The sequence below is a fragment of the Pteropus alecto genome, unplaced genomic scaffold (assembly GCF_000325575.1).
Source record: "Pteropus alecto unplaced genomic scaffold, ASM32557v1 scaffold75, whole genome shotgun sequence".
Classification (NCBI taxonomy): domain Eukaryota; kingdom Metazoa; phylum Chordata; class Mammalia; order Chiroptera; family Pteropodidae; genus Pteropus; species Pteropus alecto.
The window spans coordinates 28,809,093-28,827,869 of NW_006440638.1; the positions used below are offsets into that span (position 1 = coordinate 28,809,093).

The 18,777-nt window shown below is 45.5% G+C and overlaps 1 protein-coding gene across 1 annotated transcript in view; it reads right to left on the minus strand.

The window, feature by feature from the left end:
• SRGAP3 (SLIT-ROBO Rho GTPase activating protein 3) overlaps positions 1 to 18,777 on the minus strand; it is a 123,537-nt gene that overhangs the window by 54,121 nt on the left and 50,639 nt on the right. Inside the window, 6 exon segments of the mRNA XM_025050863.1 lie at positions 3,175 to 3,259; positions 7,424 to 7,621; positions 9,906 to 10,007; positions 11,630 to 11,851; positions 13,974 to 14,102; positions 18,115 to 18,300. Coding sequence (XP_024906631.1) covers positions 3,175 to 3,259; positions 7,424 to 7,621; positions 9,906 to 10,007; positions 11,630 to 11,851; positions 13,974 to 14,102; positions 18,115 to 18,300 — 922 coding nt within the window.

Here is an 18,777-nt window from a genome sequence, read left to right on the forward strand (position 1 = left end):
ATTCTATAATTTATTAACTGTAGTTAATATAGTTAATTATAACATATCAATATTCATTAATTGTGAGCAGAACACCATACTAATGTAAGATGTCAATAACAAGAGAAATTGGACACAGAGTACACAGAAGCTCTGTACTATCTTTGCAACTTTTCTGTAAATCTAAAACTAGTCTAAAACAAAAAAATTTATTGAAAAAGAACCTCCCCAGAATTGACCAGTCTAATAAGACCCATCTCGGTTATCGAGAGCAGCACAGTGGGCCTTTCCACCACTGGCATACTGGAAAGCAGGACTATGGCTGTTCTCCTAGGTGCCTCTTTCTAAAGCTGCATTTTCCTGTATCTTTTTGGTGCTGTTCAGCTCAAAACTCAGAAGAAGGACTGGTAAATCATACCTCAGAGCAAGGTGTAACTGAAGGCTAAATACATCTGGAAGACAAAATGGGTCAGGAGTTATGCCCACCAAAATGGTAATTATTATTTCATTAAGGCCATTCAGGCCAGGGCAGTAAGAGAAGGTTGCATCTGAGAGTGCTCATGGGGGAGCCAGAGAGAAGCACTTTGTCATCTGGGGTCTTATTTTTTAAAAGATTATCTAATTTTCTAAATCTAAAGCATGTGATTTCAAAAATACAAGTAGCTACCAGCTCACATTGGCCTGCCTTTTGTTACATGGCTCATGAGAAACAGCCCCCAGCCTTTGGCCCTATGATCATAAAAACCAATCCTCCTCTTTAATGCTGGTTGTGGAAGCTACCCCATCTCGCACACTCACCCAAGCTCCTCTCTAAGATTTCCCGTCTCTTCCCTTTCACTCTGTTCTTGCTGTTTTGGGTCCCTCTTTGTTACCCACACTCCTCCATGGCCCCACTCACCTGGCCCAATACTGAAATGTCAGGATAGGCAGAATGTAGAGAGGTCGGGAGAAATAAAGAAAAGACTCATTGCAACTTATTTTTTTCGCCACCCTTACCCCTCAGTTAATGAGTTCTGACAAATGTATATACCCATGTAGAACCAACACCCAAATCAGGTTGTAGAATATTTTCATTACCTCCACAGTTCCCCAGCTCTCACCAGCTAGAACACGTGAAACTATAATCTACGGTGACAGAAATCAGATCAGTGGTTGCTTGGGGTGGAGTATGGGGGGACTGACTGAAAAGAGGCCTAAGGCACCGTTAGGGTAATGAAGATGTTCTGTATCTTGATATGAGTGGTTACACATAGGCATTTGTGTTCATCAAGACTGATTTCTACATATATATGGGTGTATCTTATTGTATATGTTATACATCAACAAAGTTGATTGAAAATGTTCCATTGATATTAATTTTAAACCCCTGGTTATTCCTCCAAGCCCTGGTCATTTATCTTCGTTGAAGCTTTCCTAGCTCTCCTGGGTCCATGGTGATCCCTTCTTCTCCTGACTCACAGCCCTCAGCCTGAACCATTCATTTGGCAATTCATCCAGTAGTTCTGTGACAATGTTATCGTTACTAAGTTTTTTATGAATTCATGAACTTTCTCCCAGCTCGTTTATAAGTGCCGTGGGGCTGTTCCCTCTGAAGCAAAGGGCTCACCAATGCCAAGCATCTGCAGATCCTGGCAGCCTGCTTGATAGTTGCCAAGTGGGCAGGGTTAAGGAGGTCTTGTGTGGCCGGAGCGCAGCCACTGGGATGTGCACCCACAAGAAGAAGACAGTGATCCAATGAAGAGCAAGGACATGCTGTGGGCGGCAAACACTCAACAGCCAATAAATGCCAGCCCCATGCCCCAGCACAACTCTCATCCTGTAATGCTCTTCCTGCCCACCAAAAACTCATGGGTGACCTCTAGACCTGCTTCAAGCTGTCATCTCAGGATCTACTGGAATCATCACCTTGGAAATTGCTTTCATCTCTCTCCTTCTGGCTCCCTATTTCCTGGACCTCATGTCTCCTTTCCTTTTGGTGGAGCACATCCTTCAGCCCTCTCTCCAAACAGGACACAGAATACGCCTGAGTGTGAAAGCTAAGGGTGCTCCAAGTAGGGCCCAGCAGCTTCATAAACCCCAGGTCAGCCCCTACTCACAGCTGAGCCTCACACCAAGTCCCAGGGGCACCAGGACTTGCTATAAACCATCCTGACCTTGTGTCCTAGTTCATGTTCTGGTGACCTTTCCATTCAATATTCATTCAGTGACTATTAATTGAGTGCCGACTATGAGCCAGGCACTGTTCTAGGCTCTGGGGAAAATTAGCAAGGAAGTCCGTTGTCTGATTGATGATATAATACTGTTAGGAGTAGGGGGCATGACCAAAGACAATAAGTAAGTGAACAAATAATACATAGGATGATTTCACATAGTGATGAATGAGATGAAGAAAATCAAACGGAGAGAATGTTGGAACAGAGGTGGTGATTCCTTGACATCAGGTGGCAAGGAGAGTCTCACTGAGGATGTGATATTTGTGCTGACAGCTGAAGGATAAGGAACCATCCATACAGAGATCTGGGGTAAGGGCATGGGGGAACAGCATATGCAAAGGCCCTGGGGCAAGAATAAACTCAATGAATTTTGCAGGGAAGAAAAGAGCTGAGTGTGGCTAGAGCATAGTAAGGGAGCGGAGAAAGGTAGATGATGAGGTCAGCAAAATAGGTGGAGATTAAATAACGTAAAGCCTTGTGTGTCATGAGAGAAGTTGGGATTTTATGCCAACCATCACTGGAAACTTTGGGTAGTTTTAAGCCTAGTCCTCAGACCTCTTAAGGACCAAACCCTGCCTTACATATATGGTTTTTCTTCTTCGGACCTGGAATCCTGGCCAGACACTCCAATACTATTCCTGGCAAAGAGTATCTGCTAAAAGCATCAGAGTGGACCCCTGTGTCCCTGAATTCCTATCCCCTATCTATTGGGGGCTCCTTTATCACTTTGCCTTGAACCGTCTCCCACAACCTAAACCAACATTTGTATTTGCCCCTATTTTCTGCAACCAGACCAGACCCCCCTCGGCATCTGTTCCAGGGCTGTAGACCACAGACTGCAGCAGCCTGCCCAGTCCTTGAAGGTGGCCCCAGTACCAGGCCTCATTCTGCCAAGTACCCAGTGTCTCCAGCTCATAGGGCCACAGCAAAACCCAGCGGGGAAGACAGCCCCTCCTCGCAGGCCCTCCGCCACCTGACTCACCTTCGCCCAGGGTCTGCTTGAGTAAGTCGTGCTTGGCCTGCAGCTTAGTGATGAGGTTACTGCCATTCACGTATTCCTTAAATTTCTGTAAGACACAAGGCACAAAGACATGAGAGATTGCAGGGCCAAGTCCCACAATCTCTGCCTCTGTAATGCAACTCCGGGGCAGGGAGGTCAAAGGGAGTTTGCAACACCCTCAAGGACCCCCGTGTGGGAAAAGGGAGCCTTTGCATCTATCTACTCATTTGCTCTTCTCCGTCAGATGCCCAGCTCTGCCAAGCATGGCTGCCCAGTCTTGAGGGCGTCAGGCATTTCGGGTCAGTTTTGGGAACACAAAGAAAGCTCAGGGAGCAGTGAAAGGCGCTTTTGTCAGTTGAGGACTGTGGGAGCTGCGAGCAGAGGGCTTCTTTAGTCATCAAAGCTCCACTGTGCTTTTGGGCCAAGAGCAATGAAGACAGGATGGTCCTGGGCGCACACAGCTGAGGCAGAAGCACTTCATCGGAGCTGTCAGAACAAGTCTTTATTTCATCCAGCCCTCCAGTCTGGAGGAGGAAGGGCTCTGCGGGCCCCTAGAGACCTTCACATTAAAATAATCTCAACTGCATTGAGTAATATGTTTTCTTCTTTTTACACATGAGGCAGGTGAGGTTGGCAAAGGGAAGAGACATGATCAAGATCCCAGGGACCCCCAGGCTGTCTCTAATTCAGGGGCCTGGCCAAGCACAATGCACTTTGAAGCAGTGGGGACAGACAGGGCCCACCCAGAACAGAAATGCATCTACCTGCCCCAAGTTCAGCCAGGCCTCAGCCAAGCCAGCAAACAGGTACCAGCTTTCTTGCTCCCTACTCCTGCCCCACCCCCCACCACCTCCAAACCACCCAAACACAGAGCCAGAGCCCTCCCTGCTGGGGCATGCCTTTGCTAGACACTTCTGGATCCAATTCCAATAACTGGGCCTTGCATATTGTAGGTGCTGAGGGACTTAGCTGAATCCCTGACTTGGTGAGGCTAAAGTAGCAGAGTAGGGAGAGAGATAACAAGCTAATAACAAAAAATGTAAGTAAAATACACAATTGGTCAGATAGCAGTGAATGCTCAGAATGAAAATAAGGGAAAAATTGGGGACTGGGAGTTGGGGCAGACCTCACTGCAAAGTTGACATATGAGCTGAAGGGGGTGAGAAAGCGGCCATGTAGGTACATGGGGGGAAACAGCATTTTAGCAGACAGGGATGAATGTGATTGCTCCAAATCTGCCAGCAAGTTTCTCACAATGAAATCCATCCTATTGCCCCAGCCAGAATGCTCAGAAAGGGGTACAGAGGAGCTGAGAAGTGAGCCACAGAGGCTCAGGACACCCCAATATGACCTGTAAATATCTGGAACATCACTATCTCCCTACTGAACACAATTGTAGGGGGCAAGATCCATGGGGTGTGGCGATGACATGTGCACAGATAATACTGAGGTCACCTCACCCTGGCCCCACCTCAGTGGGTTTCTGGAATGGCTGGGCTGATGGGAAGTTGTGGTGTCCCCTCTCTTTGGCCATGGTCCTTCTTAGCTCCTAGGACCTTGTCCCTTGGTCATTTAGAGTCACTCCCCCTTACATCCGTAGAGCACTTGACAGTTTTCAAACATGTTCATTTGGTCTTCACCACAATTTTGGATGGAATTGGAGGGAGCACCACCATTCCCAGAGGAGACAGGAGCTCAAAGCCACTTAGTGTGTGACCTTGGGTAGATTACTGCACACTTCTCGGCCTCTACGCCCTCTTCAGGGAAGAATGAGAGTAGACTCACAGTGTTTCTCCAAGTGTGGTGCAGGGACTAGCGGCCTCCTACCTAGCCAAGGAGGGGGTCAATATGCAGATTCCTGCTCTGGAATACTGAGAGCCTAACCCCTCAGTTTACACCTGAGGAAAACACCACAGAGGCCCAGAAATGTTCGCATTACCAGAGCCCCACCTCAGAGAGGGTGGTAGTCTGGGAATCTGTGTTTTAAACGAGCTTCCTACATGATTCAAATACACACTTCGGTTTGATAACTACTCACCTAGAGGCTCTTTCTGAATGCTTCTAGTAGTAATGCCCCCTAATTTTATCATGTGTGAGAATTCATTCTAAAAAAACACAGCAGGGGTTTAAGGAGACATTTTCTCCGCCATGCCTCACTGCCCCTGGTAGTTGAAGCTCTCATCCCAAACACGTAACTCAAGCCTTGGTGGGTTATTCATTTTCACCCAGGAGCTCTGGGGCCTGTGGGCTCTTCCCACTTCGAAGTTTCACCCAGGCTTCACATATGACCCATGAAGGAAAGAATGACATCAAATTGTACTGATGTCTAAATTAAAAGAAATATTATATCCTTCAAAATACTCAAAATAATGTCACAACATTAAGTCAGGAGTTGTACTAGCTGACCAGGTTGAAAAATTGCCTATTAAGATTAAAATGTAGCATCGATGACCCTTAATCATGGACATCGGTGAATTATATCTTAATTTCAAACAGGCTGGACCCCCTTTCCTGCTTCTGCCATCCAGATTTATTTGCTTCTGTTGCCAGAGTGAATTAATACTCATATACACTCCTTACTTATCTTTGCAATGCATAAATTCTCTCTGCAAACATAGGAGGTCCCCAGCAGAAGTGGTAAATCTCAGAAATTAGCATCAGCTGATTCACTAAGACTAGCTATGTCTTCTTTCATGAAAACAAAGAAGTCAAAGAGTATCAACTATTGGTTTTTGACAAGGGATCTGACAAGACCAATCACAAGATGGAGTGGGATGTTAGAACTGGGTGGGTTTGTGACTGGTTAAATGACCACAACCTAAAAGTGCTGATTTGTGGATCAGTACTAACCTAATGACATATTTTTAACAACTGTCTTTGGCCTTGCCCCTAGCATACCCATTATTATTTTTAATTGGCAAACATTAAAGCACGGAAGCTACGCTCACTGAATCTGCTGACGACACAAGATCTAAACGGACAGCATATATGTTGAACAGCTGGATCAGAATCTTGACAGTCTGGAACCATTAAGAGGAAATCTAACTGATGATAAACATAACACCTACCCAAGATGTCACCTACACATCTTTTAGGAGGAGAGTGGCCTTATGTAATGGCAGTGTGTATCATTGAAATTAATAGCTTTCAAGAAAAAAAAAAGAAATATGATTTTAGGACATCTGAAAAGGAACATAGCACCTACTGTGAAAGGAGGTGAAAATTTAGTTCTATTCTGTGCTGGTCAGACCTCTGCTGGTAGTCTCAATTTAGAAGAGGCATCAACAAATGGAACATGTTCAGGAGAGAATCACAAGGATGGTAAAGCCATTCCAAAGCAAAGAACCAGATATGTTTAGCCGGGAGAAATAAAAGCCCAGCCCCCTGTAACTACGCCAAAGACTGTCTTGTAGATTAGCCTCTCTCCAGTTGCCCCAGAAAACAGAATCAAGATCAGTGACTAGAAATTTTAGTGCAGCAGATTTCTGACAATAACAGAGATAAGAGAAAACATTATAATATCCATAGCCAGCCACAAACCAAACAAAAAGGCAGTTTGGGGCAGAAGCGAGCTTTTCCTCCAGGGGCTGTTCAAGCAGAATCTATTTGATTTTTTGGCAAGGAAATGGTTGAATGGGATCAAGCATCAGATGGAAGATTTAAGGCCCCTTGCAACCCCAAATTCTATGTTCACTAAATACACAGTGAACTAAAGCCTCAATGCCCCTTATTCTTGTTCCTCCCTGTCCCTGGCTGAGTTAAATGTTAGCAATCTAGGATTCTACATGAAGAGCTGGCAACTCACCAGCAATTTGCACGGATCACGCAGGGCATTGCTTCCAAAAGCCTGCACCCCAACTGAAGACAACACAACATGACAACCATACACTAAACTTTAGGGTAGTTACGTGGGCTTACGCTTGGCTCCACTACCATTTTCCTCTCACCCAATTGAACACACCCTCTGTTTTTTGGGTTTTTTTTTTTTCCATAACAGGAAAGATGCAATAACTGTCAATTCAAGATCAATGCCAAAGCTATCCATTGGTAATTTGCTTTCTGAATTTCACAAAGCCAAGCCAGGCAACTTCATTTGAGAAGCATGTTGGAAGAATTTTAGGTCGAACTGACCCACATGGTTTTGCTGGCTCCCACTAGCTTGGGCTGCTCCCCAAAAGTCAATGCCAGCGGGTGAGCAGGCAGCAGGTTCTGGGTCCAGGACAAAACTTACTGTAAAATAAAACATTTCTGTTTCCTGCTGGTTGGCTCTTCTTTTGGCAATGTTGATCTTGCTCATGTAAGTCTCAGAGGCGGCAGACTTTACAGACTCTGTAGACCGACTGTGTTGGAAAGCATCAGAGACATCGAAGTCTTCCACAGTCAGCATGTCCTGCAAGGTCTGCATGGTGGCGTCCAGGGTTTTTCTCACCTGGGAAAAACAGCATGTCAACAAAAATCCTTCAGTGTCAGAATGCAAAATCCTTTTCCCAGGTAGTCCAATCTAGTCATTTTATTGGATTGCTTCTGCCAGAAAGAACCTTAGAAAATATTGTGACAAACAAGGAACTTGGGTTTTTATGTCTGTTTCGCTTTACACCTGATTATATAGCCCCAAACTAGCTCCTCCAATGGCAGGTCCCTTGAGAAGGAACAACACTAGAAATATTCTTGGTATCCTTTAGGGAGGAGACAAAGTCTGGATAAGGTGAGCAACCATCCTCACTTTACTCTGCATTTAGCACAATGGCAGATAGTTCTCCAGCAATCTGCCGCCTGAGTCCTATCCAAAGCCTGACAGAAAAGAGAACCTCGAGGAACACAGATGCTGAGACATCGCTGTCTAGTCAGTTCTCCTAAACTCCAACCTCTCTCCTGTGATTGAGTGGGACCCTCAGAAGGTTACACATGCAAGGCACATGAGCTCCCACCTCACAGTACTCCTTCACTGACTTGTACCTAAATGGTGGACCCTATAGAATGATGGAGCATCATTCCAAAACAGTCCCAGGAGAAACTGCATATAAATTAGTCATTAAATTATTGTTACTCAAAGCCTCTTTCTTGTCACTCAGATCTCAACTTAAATGTCGCCTCCTGGTGACTGCGGGCCCCCCTGACTACCATTTTTAATGTAGTGCTTATCTCTAATACTTTGCATATTCATTCATTTATTGGTTTGCTTTTTGTGTTTTATTATGTCTTTTTCACTAGAATATAAACTCCATGAGAGGAGGTACTATATTATCTTGCTCACTCACTTTACTCTGCATTTAGCACAATGTTTCGCACACAGTATGTGCTTAATAAATATTTGGACAAATATTTGGGGAACAAATACTTGAATAAATAAAGGAATGAATCAGCTCTTTCTAATACTACCTGACAGAAGCTCAGGTTCAAAATCAAGCATCTCCATGGCCATGAACAGCCTACACAAAGGAACACTTGCTTCATTCTTTCTGTGGCCCTGATTTCCAATTTAAATTCCATTAACATTATTATCCATATACTGTTCCATGTAAACAATTTAAAATGCTTTGAGGAAAGATGTGGAGCAGGAATATATATAGGTTCATCTCCTTTCTCTCCTCAAGTTTTAAAAACAAATATATAATTCGTCGCCATATAACCTCCCCCAGGGACTGCTTTGATTTGTCATCATCCTGAACAATCTGTCTCACGTTCGTCCTAGCTCTGTTCTTTGTGCAGACACAGAGCAAACCAGCCCTCTCTGCCCAGGACAGTCCTCTTGAGATGTGAAGATAGAAACTATGACACCCCGTCTCCAGCCGTGAATGCCCTTCTTAAAGACAAACCTGCCCATGATCTCAGCTGACACTTCCCATATCCTGGTGTCCTCCAGCTGGTCGACATACTCCCTACATGGAGACATCTAGTCTGGAATAGGATGTTCCCCACCTAGCCCCATCTCCAGCTGCATGGGAGGTATGCTGGCCACGGTAAGACAGAAATACCTTGGAGCTCAGAATCCATGACACATTCAGTGTGCCCTGGGTTGTTTATTTAATTGTATAATTTTAAATAACTATTATTATTTATGATGATAAAAATAATACCAACTCATTGCAGAAAATAGAGAAAAACACAAAGAAGAAAACAGAAATCACCTATAGTCTACAACCCAGACATAACTATAAATAACATTTTGAAGTATTTCCTTCTAGTCTTTTCTATGCCTGTGAATATACACAGATACATATGCACATACTCTAGCGCAGGGGTCCCCAAACCCCGGACCACAAATGTCTACTGGTCCATGGCCTCTTAGGAACTGGGTTGCATAGCAGGAGGTGAGCAACAGCAGGCAAGCGAGCGAAGATTCATCTGTATTTGCAGCCACTCCCCAGGGCTAGCATCACTGCCTCAGCTCCACCTCAGATCATCAAGTATTAGATTCTCACAGAAGCACTGGTCTCTGGTACCAAAAAGATTGGGACTGCTGCTCTAGTTTTCCCTAGTTATGATAATACTGAACAGTTTTATTTCCTCTTTGTTTTTTTTTTTTAAATTAACATCTTATGAGCATTCCTTACCATGAAATATTTTTGGTGTGCATGGTTTTAATGGCTGTGCAATAGTCCATCTTACAGATGAACCCTACTTTCTTATGTGTTCTATGGCAAGAGTGGACTCCCCAAGACAAGGTAGGCCTTTGTAAGGAAATCCGTTACAGGGCAGAGGGGCTCACTCACCTCCTCATTCTCTATCTTGAGAGTGGCCAGTCTGGACTGCAGCTGGTGGTACCGCATGAGCAATTCTGTCTGGACGGGCTGCTGAGCGCTGACCTGGCACACCTGTAAAAATGACAGCCCCCACCTATGGTTGTCCAGTGCCTTCATCTCCTGTGTGGAGCTAGGGCAGGAGCTATCACTGCTTAGAGGTTAAATGCCCTGTCCAAGGTCACATAGCTTATACCTGGTAACTCTAGACGGGAACCAGGAGCCACCCTCTCACACTGCAAAGTGTGGCCTCTCAGTTGTGGTCTTCTACATTGTATACTCTTGAGAGTTTACTAAGAGCTTTGACATAATCTCATTAACTGAGACTGGTTAGTTAATTTCCAGGCAGAAAGTTGTGGTAGGAAAGCAACTGCCTAAGGGAAGCCAGTGAAAAGAGTAATGACTGGGGAACAATTAGCAGAGTGCTCCTATTCTCTAGCAGGAAGATACTTCAGAGACCAACCAACTGTGAGGCAGTCTCACTCTCATAGACCCTCTTCCCCAGCTGGTTGACTGGGAGAGAGGTTGGGGAGGGGAAGAGTGGGGAGAAAAACCGTTCTTCCTGTACCCATTTCACCCAGGGCTCTGTTACCACCTGTGGGTGGGCTACTTGGGATGATTCAACTGAGATCATAAGAGACAGCAGGACTCTGTTATTTACTAGTTATTTCCCACTAACGAGGCAACCCAAACTTCGCAGTCACCAGCGGTAACCACGAGGTCAGAATTTCTAGGCCCAGATGATGGGCCAAAAGGGCGAGACATGAGGGCAGAGGGATAGGGCAGGAGCTGTAGGAAGCCCTGCAGAAGGCATCTCTTTTATAAATGACGAAAGTGAGTAGAACCATTTGGAGTGTCTAGTAAATGCCATCTGCTAAAGAGCCTCCTTGTATCACCCTGCCAAGCAAGGGCAGCAGATGGCCCTGCAGAGCTCCCAAGGGATCCAGGGCTGACAGGGTCTGGTCCCTCCAACTCCCATGTGCATGGGTGGGATATATCTAGGTAGAGAGAATGGAGCCACTAGGAGAAAGTTCTGTGCACATGTCCATGGGGAGGAGAGATGATGGAGATGGGGAGGCAGATATGACATCTGGTGTCTGTCCTCCATCAGTTCCAGGAGCAGGGCCTGAGCCCTAGAGAGAGCAGAGAATGACATGGAAAAGCTCAAGGAGCTATTTGCATAAGGTCTTTTGTGAAACTTGAGTAACCAGTATACTGCCGTGGGGCCAGCGACAAGTGCCTTCTCTCACATTTTGTTTTCCAGAACGTAGCAAGGGTCTGAGCAGCACAACCACTGAAGGAAACTCAGCTGGTGGTATGCTTTCTGTATTGGAGGCCAGGCAGTGCCCTGCTGAGGATGCTGGCCAAAGTGGCTGTGATACAAGGGAAGAATATGAGATGACTTTGTGCAGACATGGGACTTTCTTAGGGTCTTCTAGACATAACTGGGAGGGATTTTAGGGAGCACTAAGGTCCTGCACTCTGCAAGTGGGGAACTTGAGCCAACAAGGTTAGGGTATTAGTGGTAAATTCCTTGGCTTAGGAAGCCCTTGAACCATGAACTTGACCTCAGGCCTCTGAGATAAATATCCTGCATATAGAATGGGGACTGACATTTCCCTCTCACAGATGTTCTGGGAGCACATGGGAGAACAGATGGAAGCAGCCTCAAGCATGAGCTCATGTGAGAAACCTACCTCATCCCCCATGTGGGGCTGGAACTCAAACTTGAGTGGGGGACAGAAGACCTGGTTGCACATGTCCATGACGGTGTGCTTGTCACTTCTGGAATCCAGGTTGTCCACCGCATTCTCGATGACATCCAGCCCCTCGTGGCGAGAGGTCTCCAGGTTGTACTCAGCTGAGAGGTAGGTCCGGAACGTACGGGCCAGACTGGCATGAAAGCCCAAATCACAGCACTGGGGAAGAGCCACACAACAGAAAGGTGCGGGTGAGGGCTGCGACATGGAGGTGGGACCACCGGCATTTCCTTTCTCATCATGGTGACTTACGATTATCTCTCATTCCACAGTCAAATCTTTCAACCTGGAGGCCCTCCGGCACTTTGGAATCTTACCACACAAATCACGCCAAAGCCCTCAGAGGGAACTGGGGGTTGCAATTTGAACAACAGTAGAATGTATCTCACCTTCTCAAGTTTACCACCTTCTTTCTCATCTCTAGGCCTTTATACATGCATTCCCTCTGCCTGGCATATCATTCCTCTCTCCTTCTGCCTAAATAATTTTCCTTCATGTTTCAGTTTCAAGGTCACTTCTTCTAAGAAGTCTTCCTTGATGTTCTCCATACTCAGAGTTTACGTTCAATGTCCCTTCTCTAAAGGTCCTCATCTCCCTCCACCTCCCTCACTGTGACACCCACTGTGTTGCATTGCAATTGCCTGTTAACTTGTCAGGGTTATGCAAGATAAGCTCCTTGAGGGCAGGCTTGCTGACTCTAGTCTACTGTAGAGCCTCAAGACCTAGAGCTAGTAGGTATTCAACAAAAATTTGGTAAACAATGAAAGGACTGGAAGGAGTGAAAAGGAAAGTTGTCAGAGAGAGAAGGGGTCTGGCCTCAGGCAAGGGAAGGAACAGGCAGGGCAGAGCAGCTCCCTCTCTTGGGGATGGTGATAATGTGCCCCTCCCGCAGCCTTCCTCGCTTCCTGATGGGATGCACCAGGGCCAGAGGAAAAGGATCCATCCACCAGTACGGAATCTTTACTGAGCATCTACAGGGCCAGATTCCTGCGGAAGACACGAGAAGCAATCCCAGCTCCAACACAGAAGGTCTCCCTGATGATGCCGCTCACAACGTTCTTTCTCCAAGCCTGGCTGTTCCTGCAGCATGTCCTGAGCAGCTGGTGCTAAGGAGTCAGTGTTCCATTCTCCTTTTTCTTAAACTGCCTGATTTCTCCCAAGATAAGCTCCCCAATAAAGCTGATCTGTATACAGCTGACTCTTGAACAACAGAAGTTTGAACTGTGTGGATCCACTTATACATGGATTTTTAAAAATAAATATACCGTCAGCCTCCCATGTCCTGGGTGTTGCATCCTCTGATTACACCAACCATGAATTGAAACAGTATTTTTGATCTGGGTGTGAAGGGCCAACTTTATGTGTTGTTCTATGCCATTTTATATAAGGGACTTGAGCATCTGTGGATTTTGGTATCCGCATGGGGTCCTGGAACCAATCCCCATGCAGATATTGAAGGATGACTATAGTTAAGTTTTGGGAGAGTCAAAAGTTATATGCAGATTTTTGACTGAGTAGGGGTTAGGCGTTCGGTACCCCTAACCTCTGCATTGTTCAAGGGTCAAGTATAATTCTGACTTATTCACTATTTTCTTTCGTGTGTGTGTGTGTGTGTGTGTGTGTGTGTGTGTGTGTTGTTCTATGCCATTTTATATAAGGGACTTGAGCATCTGTGGATTTTGGTATCCGCATGGGGTCCTGGAACCAATCCCCATGCAGATATTGAAGGATGACTATAGTTAAGTTTTGGGAGAGTCAAAAGTTATATGCAGATTTTTGACTGAGTAGGGGTTAGGCGTTCGGCACCCCTAACCTCTGCACTGTTCAAGGGTCAAGTATAATTCTGATTTATTCACTATTTTTTTTCGCGCGCGCGCGTGTGTGTGTGTGTGTGTGTGTGTGTGTGTGTGTGTGTCTGGCAGTCTAGACCTGGGAGCGCTGAATATATAAACATCTGTACCACTTTGGGAAATCCCAAGGGCATGAACAGCGGACAATCACCCCGCACCCCCAAATGCAGCAAAGGACCTGGTGTAGAGTAGGGTACCTGGGAAGCGTACGCTGAATACATGGCTACCTGACCCAACTATGCGGGAGCCGGCAGAGGCCCACTGCTACCCACTGAAGAAGAAACTCATCTCCCAGGCCCTACAGGCTCACTGCCCTTCCCATCCACCCTGGCATATCAACTAAAGACAAGAGCCAGCCCCTCCTTCAGACGACGATTTGCACCAGCTTGGATGTGGCACCCTGTTCAGCACTAGACTCCCCAGGTGCTCACATCGATTAGGTCGGAGACATCATGGATGTAGTATTTGCTTATAGCTGCGTTGGTGGCTGCCAGATTCAGCAAGTAGTCATTCCGGGCCTTTGTGCACTTCAGCTTGTTCTCAGAATACTTTGCCTGCCTCTGGAAGAAGAAAAGAAATGTGAGAGCTGAGCCATTAATGGCAGGGTTGGGGGATTTTCTCTGTGGTCACTGCCTGCAATTCAATCTACCACACACCTCTAGAACGCCTTACTCCATATGCTAGGTGAGTAAGATTTGGGGCCCTGTACTCAAAAAGCTCACTTATATTGCCCACGTGCAACCAACAACAGCACTATCGGATAAGCAGCAGTCTTTACTGGTCTCCCCCAGAACAATATCAATAAGATCTCCTGAGGCCCTCACAAAACTGCCCCCAAAGGCTGTCCAAACTGTGACAATGGCCTGTGAGGCCCTCCATGACCTGGCTTCCATCCACCTCTCAAGCCCCTCCTCCTCTATCCTCCCCTTCATTGCCAGCCTCCTCTGCCCATCCTTTAAGAGGCCAAGTTCATTCCTGCCTCTAGGCCTTCAGACTAATTGTTCCCACTGCCTGGCAGGCCATCTTTCCAAGTCTCATGATTTCATGTCATTGAGGTCCTTATCCAAGGTCACACTGTCTGATAGGCCTCAGACAGCAACACTGTACAAAATGTGTTGCCAGCATCTCCACAGCCTCTCCCACATTCTATTCCCTTGCTTTGCTCTATTTTTTTTTTAAATTTATTTATCTTTATTGAATTTTTAGTGATTATTTTCATTTTTATTTAATTTTTTCAGGACTATTTTTTAGAGCAATCTTTGGTTCACAGCAAAATTGAGAGGAAGGTACAGAGATTTCTCACATACCTTCTTCCTCCCTCATGCACAGCCTCCCCAATTATCAACAATCCCCACCAGAATGGTACATTCATTAATAATTATCACCCAGAGTCCATAGTTTGCCTCGGGGTTCATTCTTGGTGTTGTACATGACATCTATCCACCATGATAATATCATACAGAATAGCTTCCTTGCCTGAAAAACACACTGTGCTCTGCTTTCTTGTCTTTCCTTCCCTCCGACTCCTGGCAACCTCTTCTGTTTTTTACTGTCTCCATAGTTTTGCCTTTTCCAGAACATAATATAGTTGAAATCATACAGTATGTGGCCTTTTCAAATTGGTTTCTTTCATTTAGTAATATACATTTTAAGGTTTCCTATGTGTCTTTTCATGGCTTGCTAGCTCATTTCTTTTTAGATCTTAAATAATTAGTTAAGATGCCATTGCTGGATTTACCATAGCTTATTTAACCATTCACCCACTGAAGGATATCTGGGTTACTCTATTTTTCTTCAAAAGCACTTTTCACCAGCCAAAATTATATTTTTTACCTCTCTGTATACTTATTGATATTTGCTATCCCCACTAAAAAGCAGGTTCTATGAAGTCAGGGGCTTAACCTTAAGCCTTGTTCATTGCTGGACCTGCAGTACCCAGAATAGTCCCCGCACAGGGCAGGCATTAAATGCCTGGCTGTCTGGGTGTGAGCAGTGGGGAAGAGGCAGAGCGGGGCAGCCAGAGGGGCCAGTCTTGGCTAGGAGCCAGACTGCCTCCTGGGGAAGCAGCTTCTGTTCTGGGCCAGCTGGGCAGGAAGGAGTACAGAGTACATGGGTTGGAGAGGTGTCTCCTTGCCCTTTTTATCCAGCTGCTGGATAAAAAGAAACAGGGTTTCCTCCTTCACCTCAGTATCCTTAAACCTCCCTATTCCAGACTGAGATCTCTTAGCGTTTTAGTAGGTGTCCCCAGAGATCTCCTCTGATTTTTCTTCAGGATCCACTTATTCTGGGAATTTCTGGAAACAGATTTCCGGCAGGCACACCCTGTACCAGCCTTGTACCCAACCCTCACAGAGAGTTTTGATGCTCCTGACCCATACTCAGGGGGCTTCTGTGACCATGAGACCATTTTTAGCCCTTCATGAACTCATAACACTTTATAGCTGGGAAGGATATTATAGGTATCTGAGTTTAATTCATCCATTGTATAGGTAAAGAAATAAGAACTGAAGAGGAAAACTAGCTTGTCCAAGAGTCGAATGGCTAATTAATATACAACTCTGAACAAAAAATTAGTTTCCAGGCTCCCAAGCAGTACTCTCTCTACTCCCTCTATATACCCCGCTATGTTGTAGTTCTGTAATTCCTTGCCTGACTGTCTTATCTTTATTTCTTTATTTTGAGTATATTCACAGATTTGTACAACCATCACTACTATCTAAATTTAGAATATTTTCATCACCCCAAAAAGAAACTCTGCAGCCATTAGCAGTTACTCCCATTCTCCTCCGCCCCAGGCCCTGGCAACCACTAATCTACTTTCTGTCTCTATGGATTTATCTATTCCGGACATTTCATATAAATAGAATCCTACGCTATGTGGCCTTTTGTAACTGGCTTCTTTCGCTGTTTCCCAAACTCATCTATGTTGTAGCATGACTCAGGAGTCCATTCCTTCTTATGGCTGGATAACATTCCACTGGGTGGATAGAGCACATTCTATTCACCTATTCGTCAACTAATAGACATTTGGGTTGTTTCCCAAATGTCTTTTAGACTATTATGAACAATGCTATGAACATTTGTGTGCAAGTTTTTGTGTGAACATATGTTTTAATGTCTCTAGAGTAGATACCTAAGGGTGGAACTGTTGAGTCATATGGTAACTTAGTCTATGTTTAACATTTTGTGGAACTCCAAAGTGGCTGAACCATTTTTCATTCCCTCCAGCAGTGTATGAGGGTTCCACTTTCTCCACATCCTCATTTTCTTTTTGTCATTGTCTGCCTTTTTCATTTTGGCCTTCCTAGTGGGTATGAAGTGGTATCTCATTGTGGGTTTGATTTGCACTTCCTTAATGACTAGTGATGCTGAGAATCTTTTCATATACTAATTGGCCACTCATACATGTTCTTTGGAGGAATGTCTATTCAAATCCTTCGCCTATTTTTTAATTGAGCCTCTGTCTGATGATTGTGAAGCCTATTTTTCATTGCCTTTGCAAATTACCCTGAAGTCTTATTTTATTTGCCTCTGGTTACTTTTCCAGCTTACTAAGGTCCTGTTGGATCTTGTTTCCACTAAATCTCCTATAATTTTTAAGAGCTGTAGGATCATATCATCTTACAATTCATCTCATAGAAGCCCAAATAAACATCTGGTGCAATGTTTGGCACATAGAAAGAGCTCAAGAAATGTTTGCTGATTGCACGGAATTAATGAATGCAGAGAAATCAACAAGAAATCACAGCCTTTTTAAGAAGAAAGGAATCTCAGAAGTCACCTAATCTATGATGACAAGAGAGCAGCATATGCAGTGCCCCTCTAAATTCCCTGGCCATGACAAACATCATTAATAGATCACAGCACTGTTTTTAGCTAAAGCCTGGAGAGGGCTCACAATCCTCAACAGAGCTATGGACAGCCACTACCAATTGATCAGAGTTGACACGAGGGGAGATTTATTTGCCATCACTGTCAGATTTTAAAACTGAAGTTCAGAGAGGTGTTATAAATGTGGCATTTTCAAAACCCAGACTGTCTGACTCTAAAACTAGCATTCCCTTTACCATGTCCTACTAAAGCACTTTCTAGTACCAATACGCAGTGATTCTAAATCACACCCATCTTTGCCTTGGCAATAGCAATTTCAGAATGATTCTTTACCTAGGTCCCAGGTACTGGTTGGTAGCCCAGTGCTGTTCATTCTTTCTGAGACACACTCAGTCCCAACCAGCCCTCCAGCCCCCTAACTGACCCCTGGAGGAAGCCCCTACCCCCGCTAATGCCTGGTGACTCCTGCCCATTGGAGAATGTGCTCACATGAGTCTCATCACAGTTCAGCTCTCTTGTCAATTGAGTGCCTCTTCATGACTGTTGACCCTGACATGAGGCCAGACTCACAAGTGCTAGCGAGGCATGGCTAGCTCTGCCTCCTCCATGACACTGGCCTCCAAGAGAGCAGATGCTGGCAGCACTGTTCTACCCTCATGGCCCTAGAATGCAAAGGGGGAAACCGAGGCTGTTGGGAAGCACAGCTCTCCCCTTCCTGCCCCAGCCTGGGTCCTCACTCGCCTTCTCCTTCATCTTCTCAATCTTTTTCACAGAGCTGCGGCGCTGGGGCCGGTCCTCGTGCCGAAGCAGGTTCATGCTGAGCTCTCCAGCCTTGTTGAACTGCTTCTCCTCCTGCTTCTCAGCCTCCTTCAGCTTGCTCTCCGCACTGATGCTCTCCGCGTGGTACATGTGGTAGGTTTTCATGACCTGGGGACACACAAGTAAGGGAGTCGGCAGCCTGGCGGGGCCCAGAGTGGGCGGCCTTAGTGCTCCCAGTCCCCTCCCAAGTTCTGAGCTCCAGTCTGCTCAGCCCTCCCTCTTCCTACAATATACTCTGAGCTCCCATGGCTCTTTGCTTTTGTACAAACTCATCATCATTTTTGTCATCGCCATCATTAGGTTCTTACTAAGTGTCAGGAATGGAGCAGTAAAGAGGAAATTTTAAAGGACAACCACAGCCGCCAAGCATTTAGGGGTCTTAGAGGTGATAAGGCAAATGTGGCCCTTCTCAGCTGTGCTCTCTAAGCCTGCCAACCATGACACTTGTGTCCCTCTCCCCTTCCCCCAGTATCATTGGGAAAGCCCCTCTTTCTGTACTCATGGGGCTTCCATGGGAACATCCTTCTTACTCACATACAACTAGTTTTCTCAGCTGTTTCCTCAAGTAAAATTGGTCTGCAAATG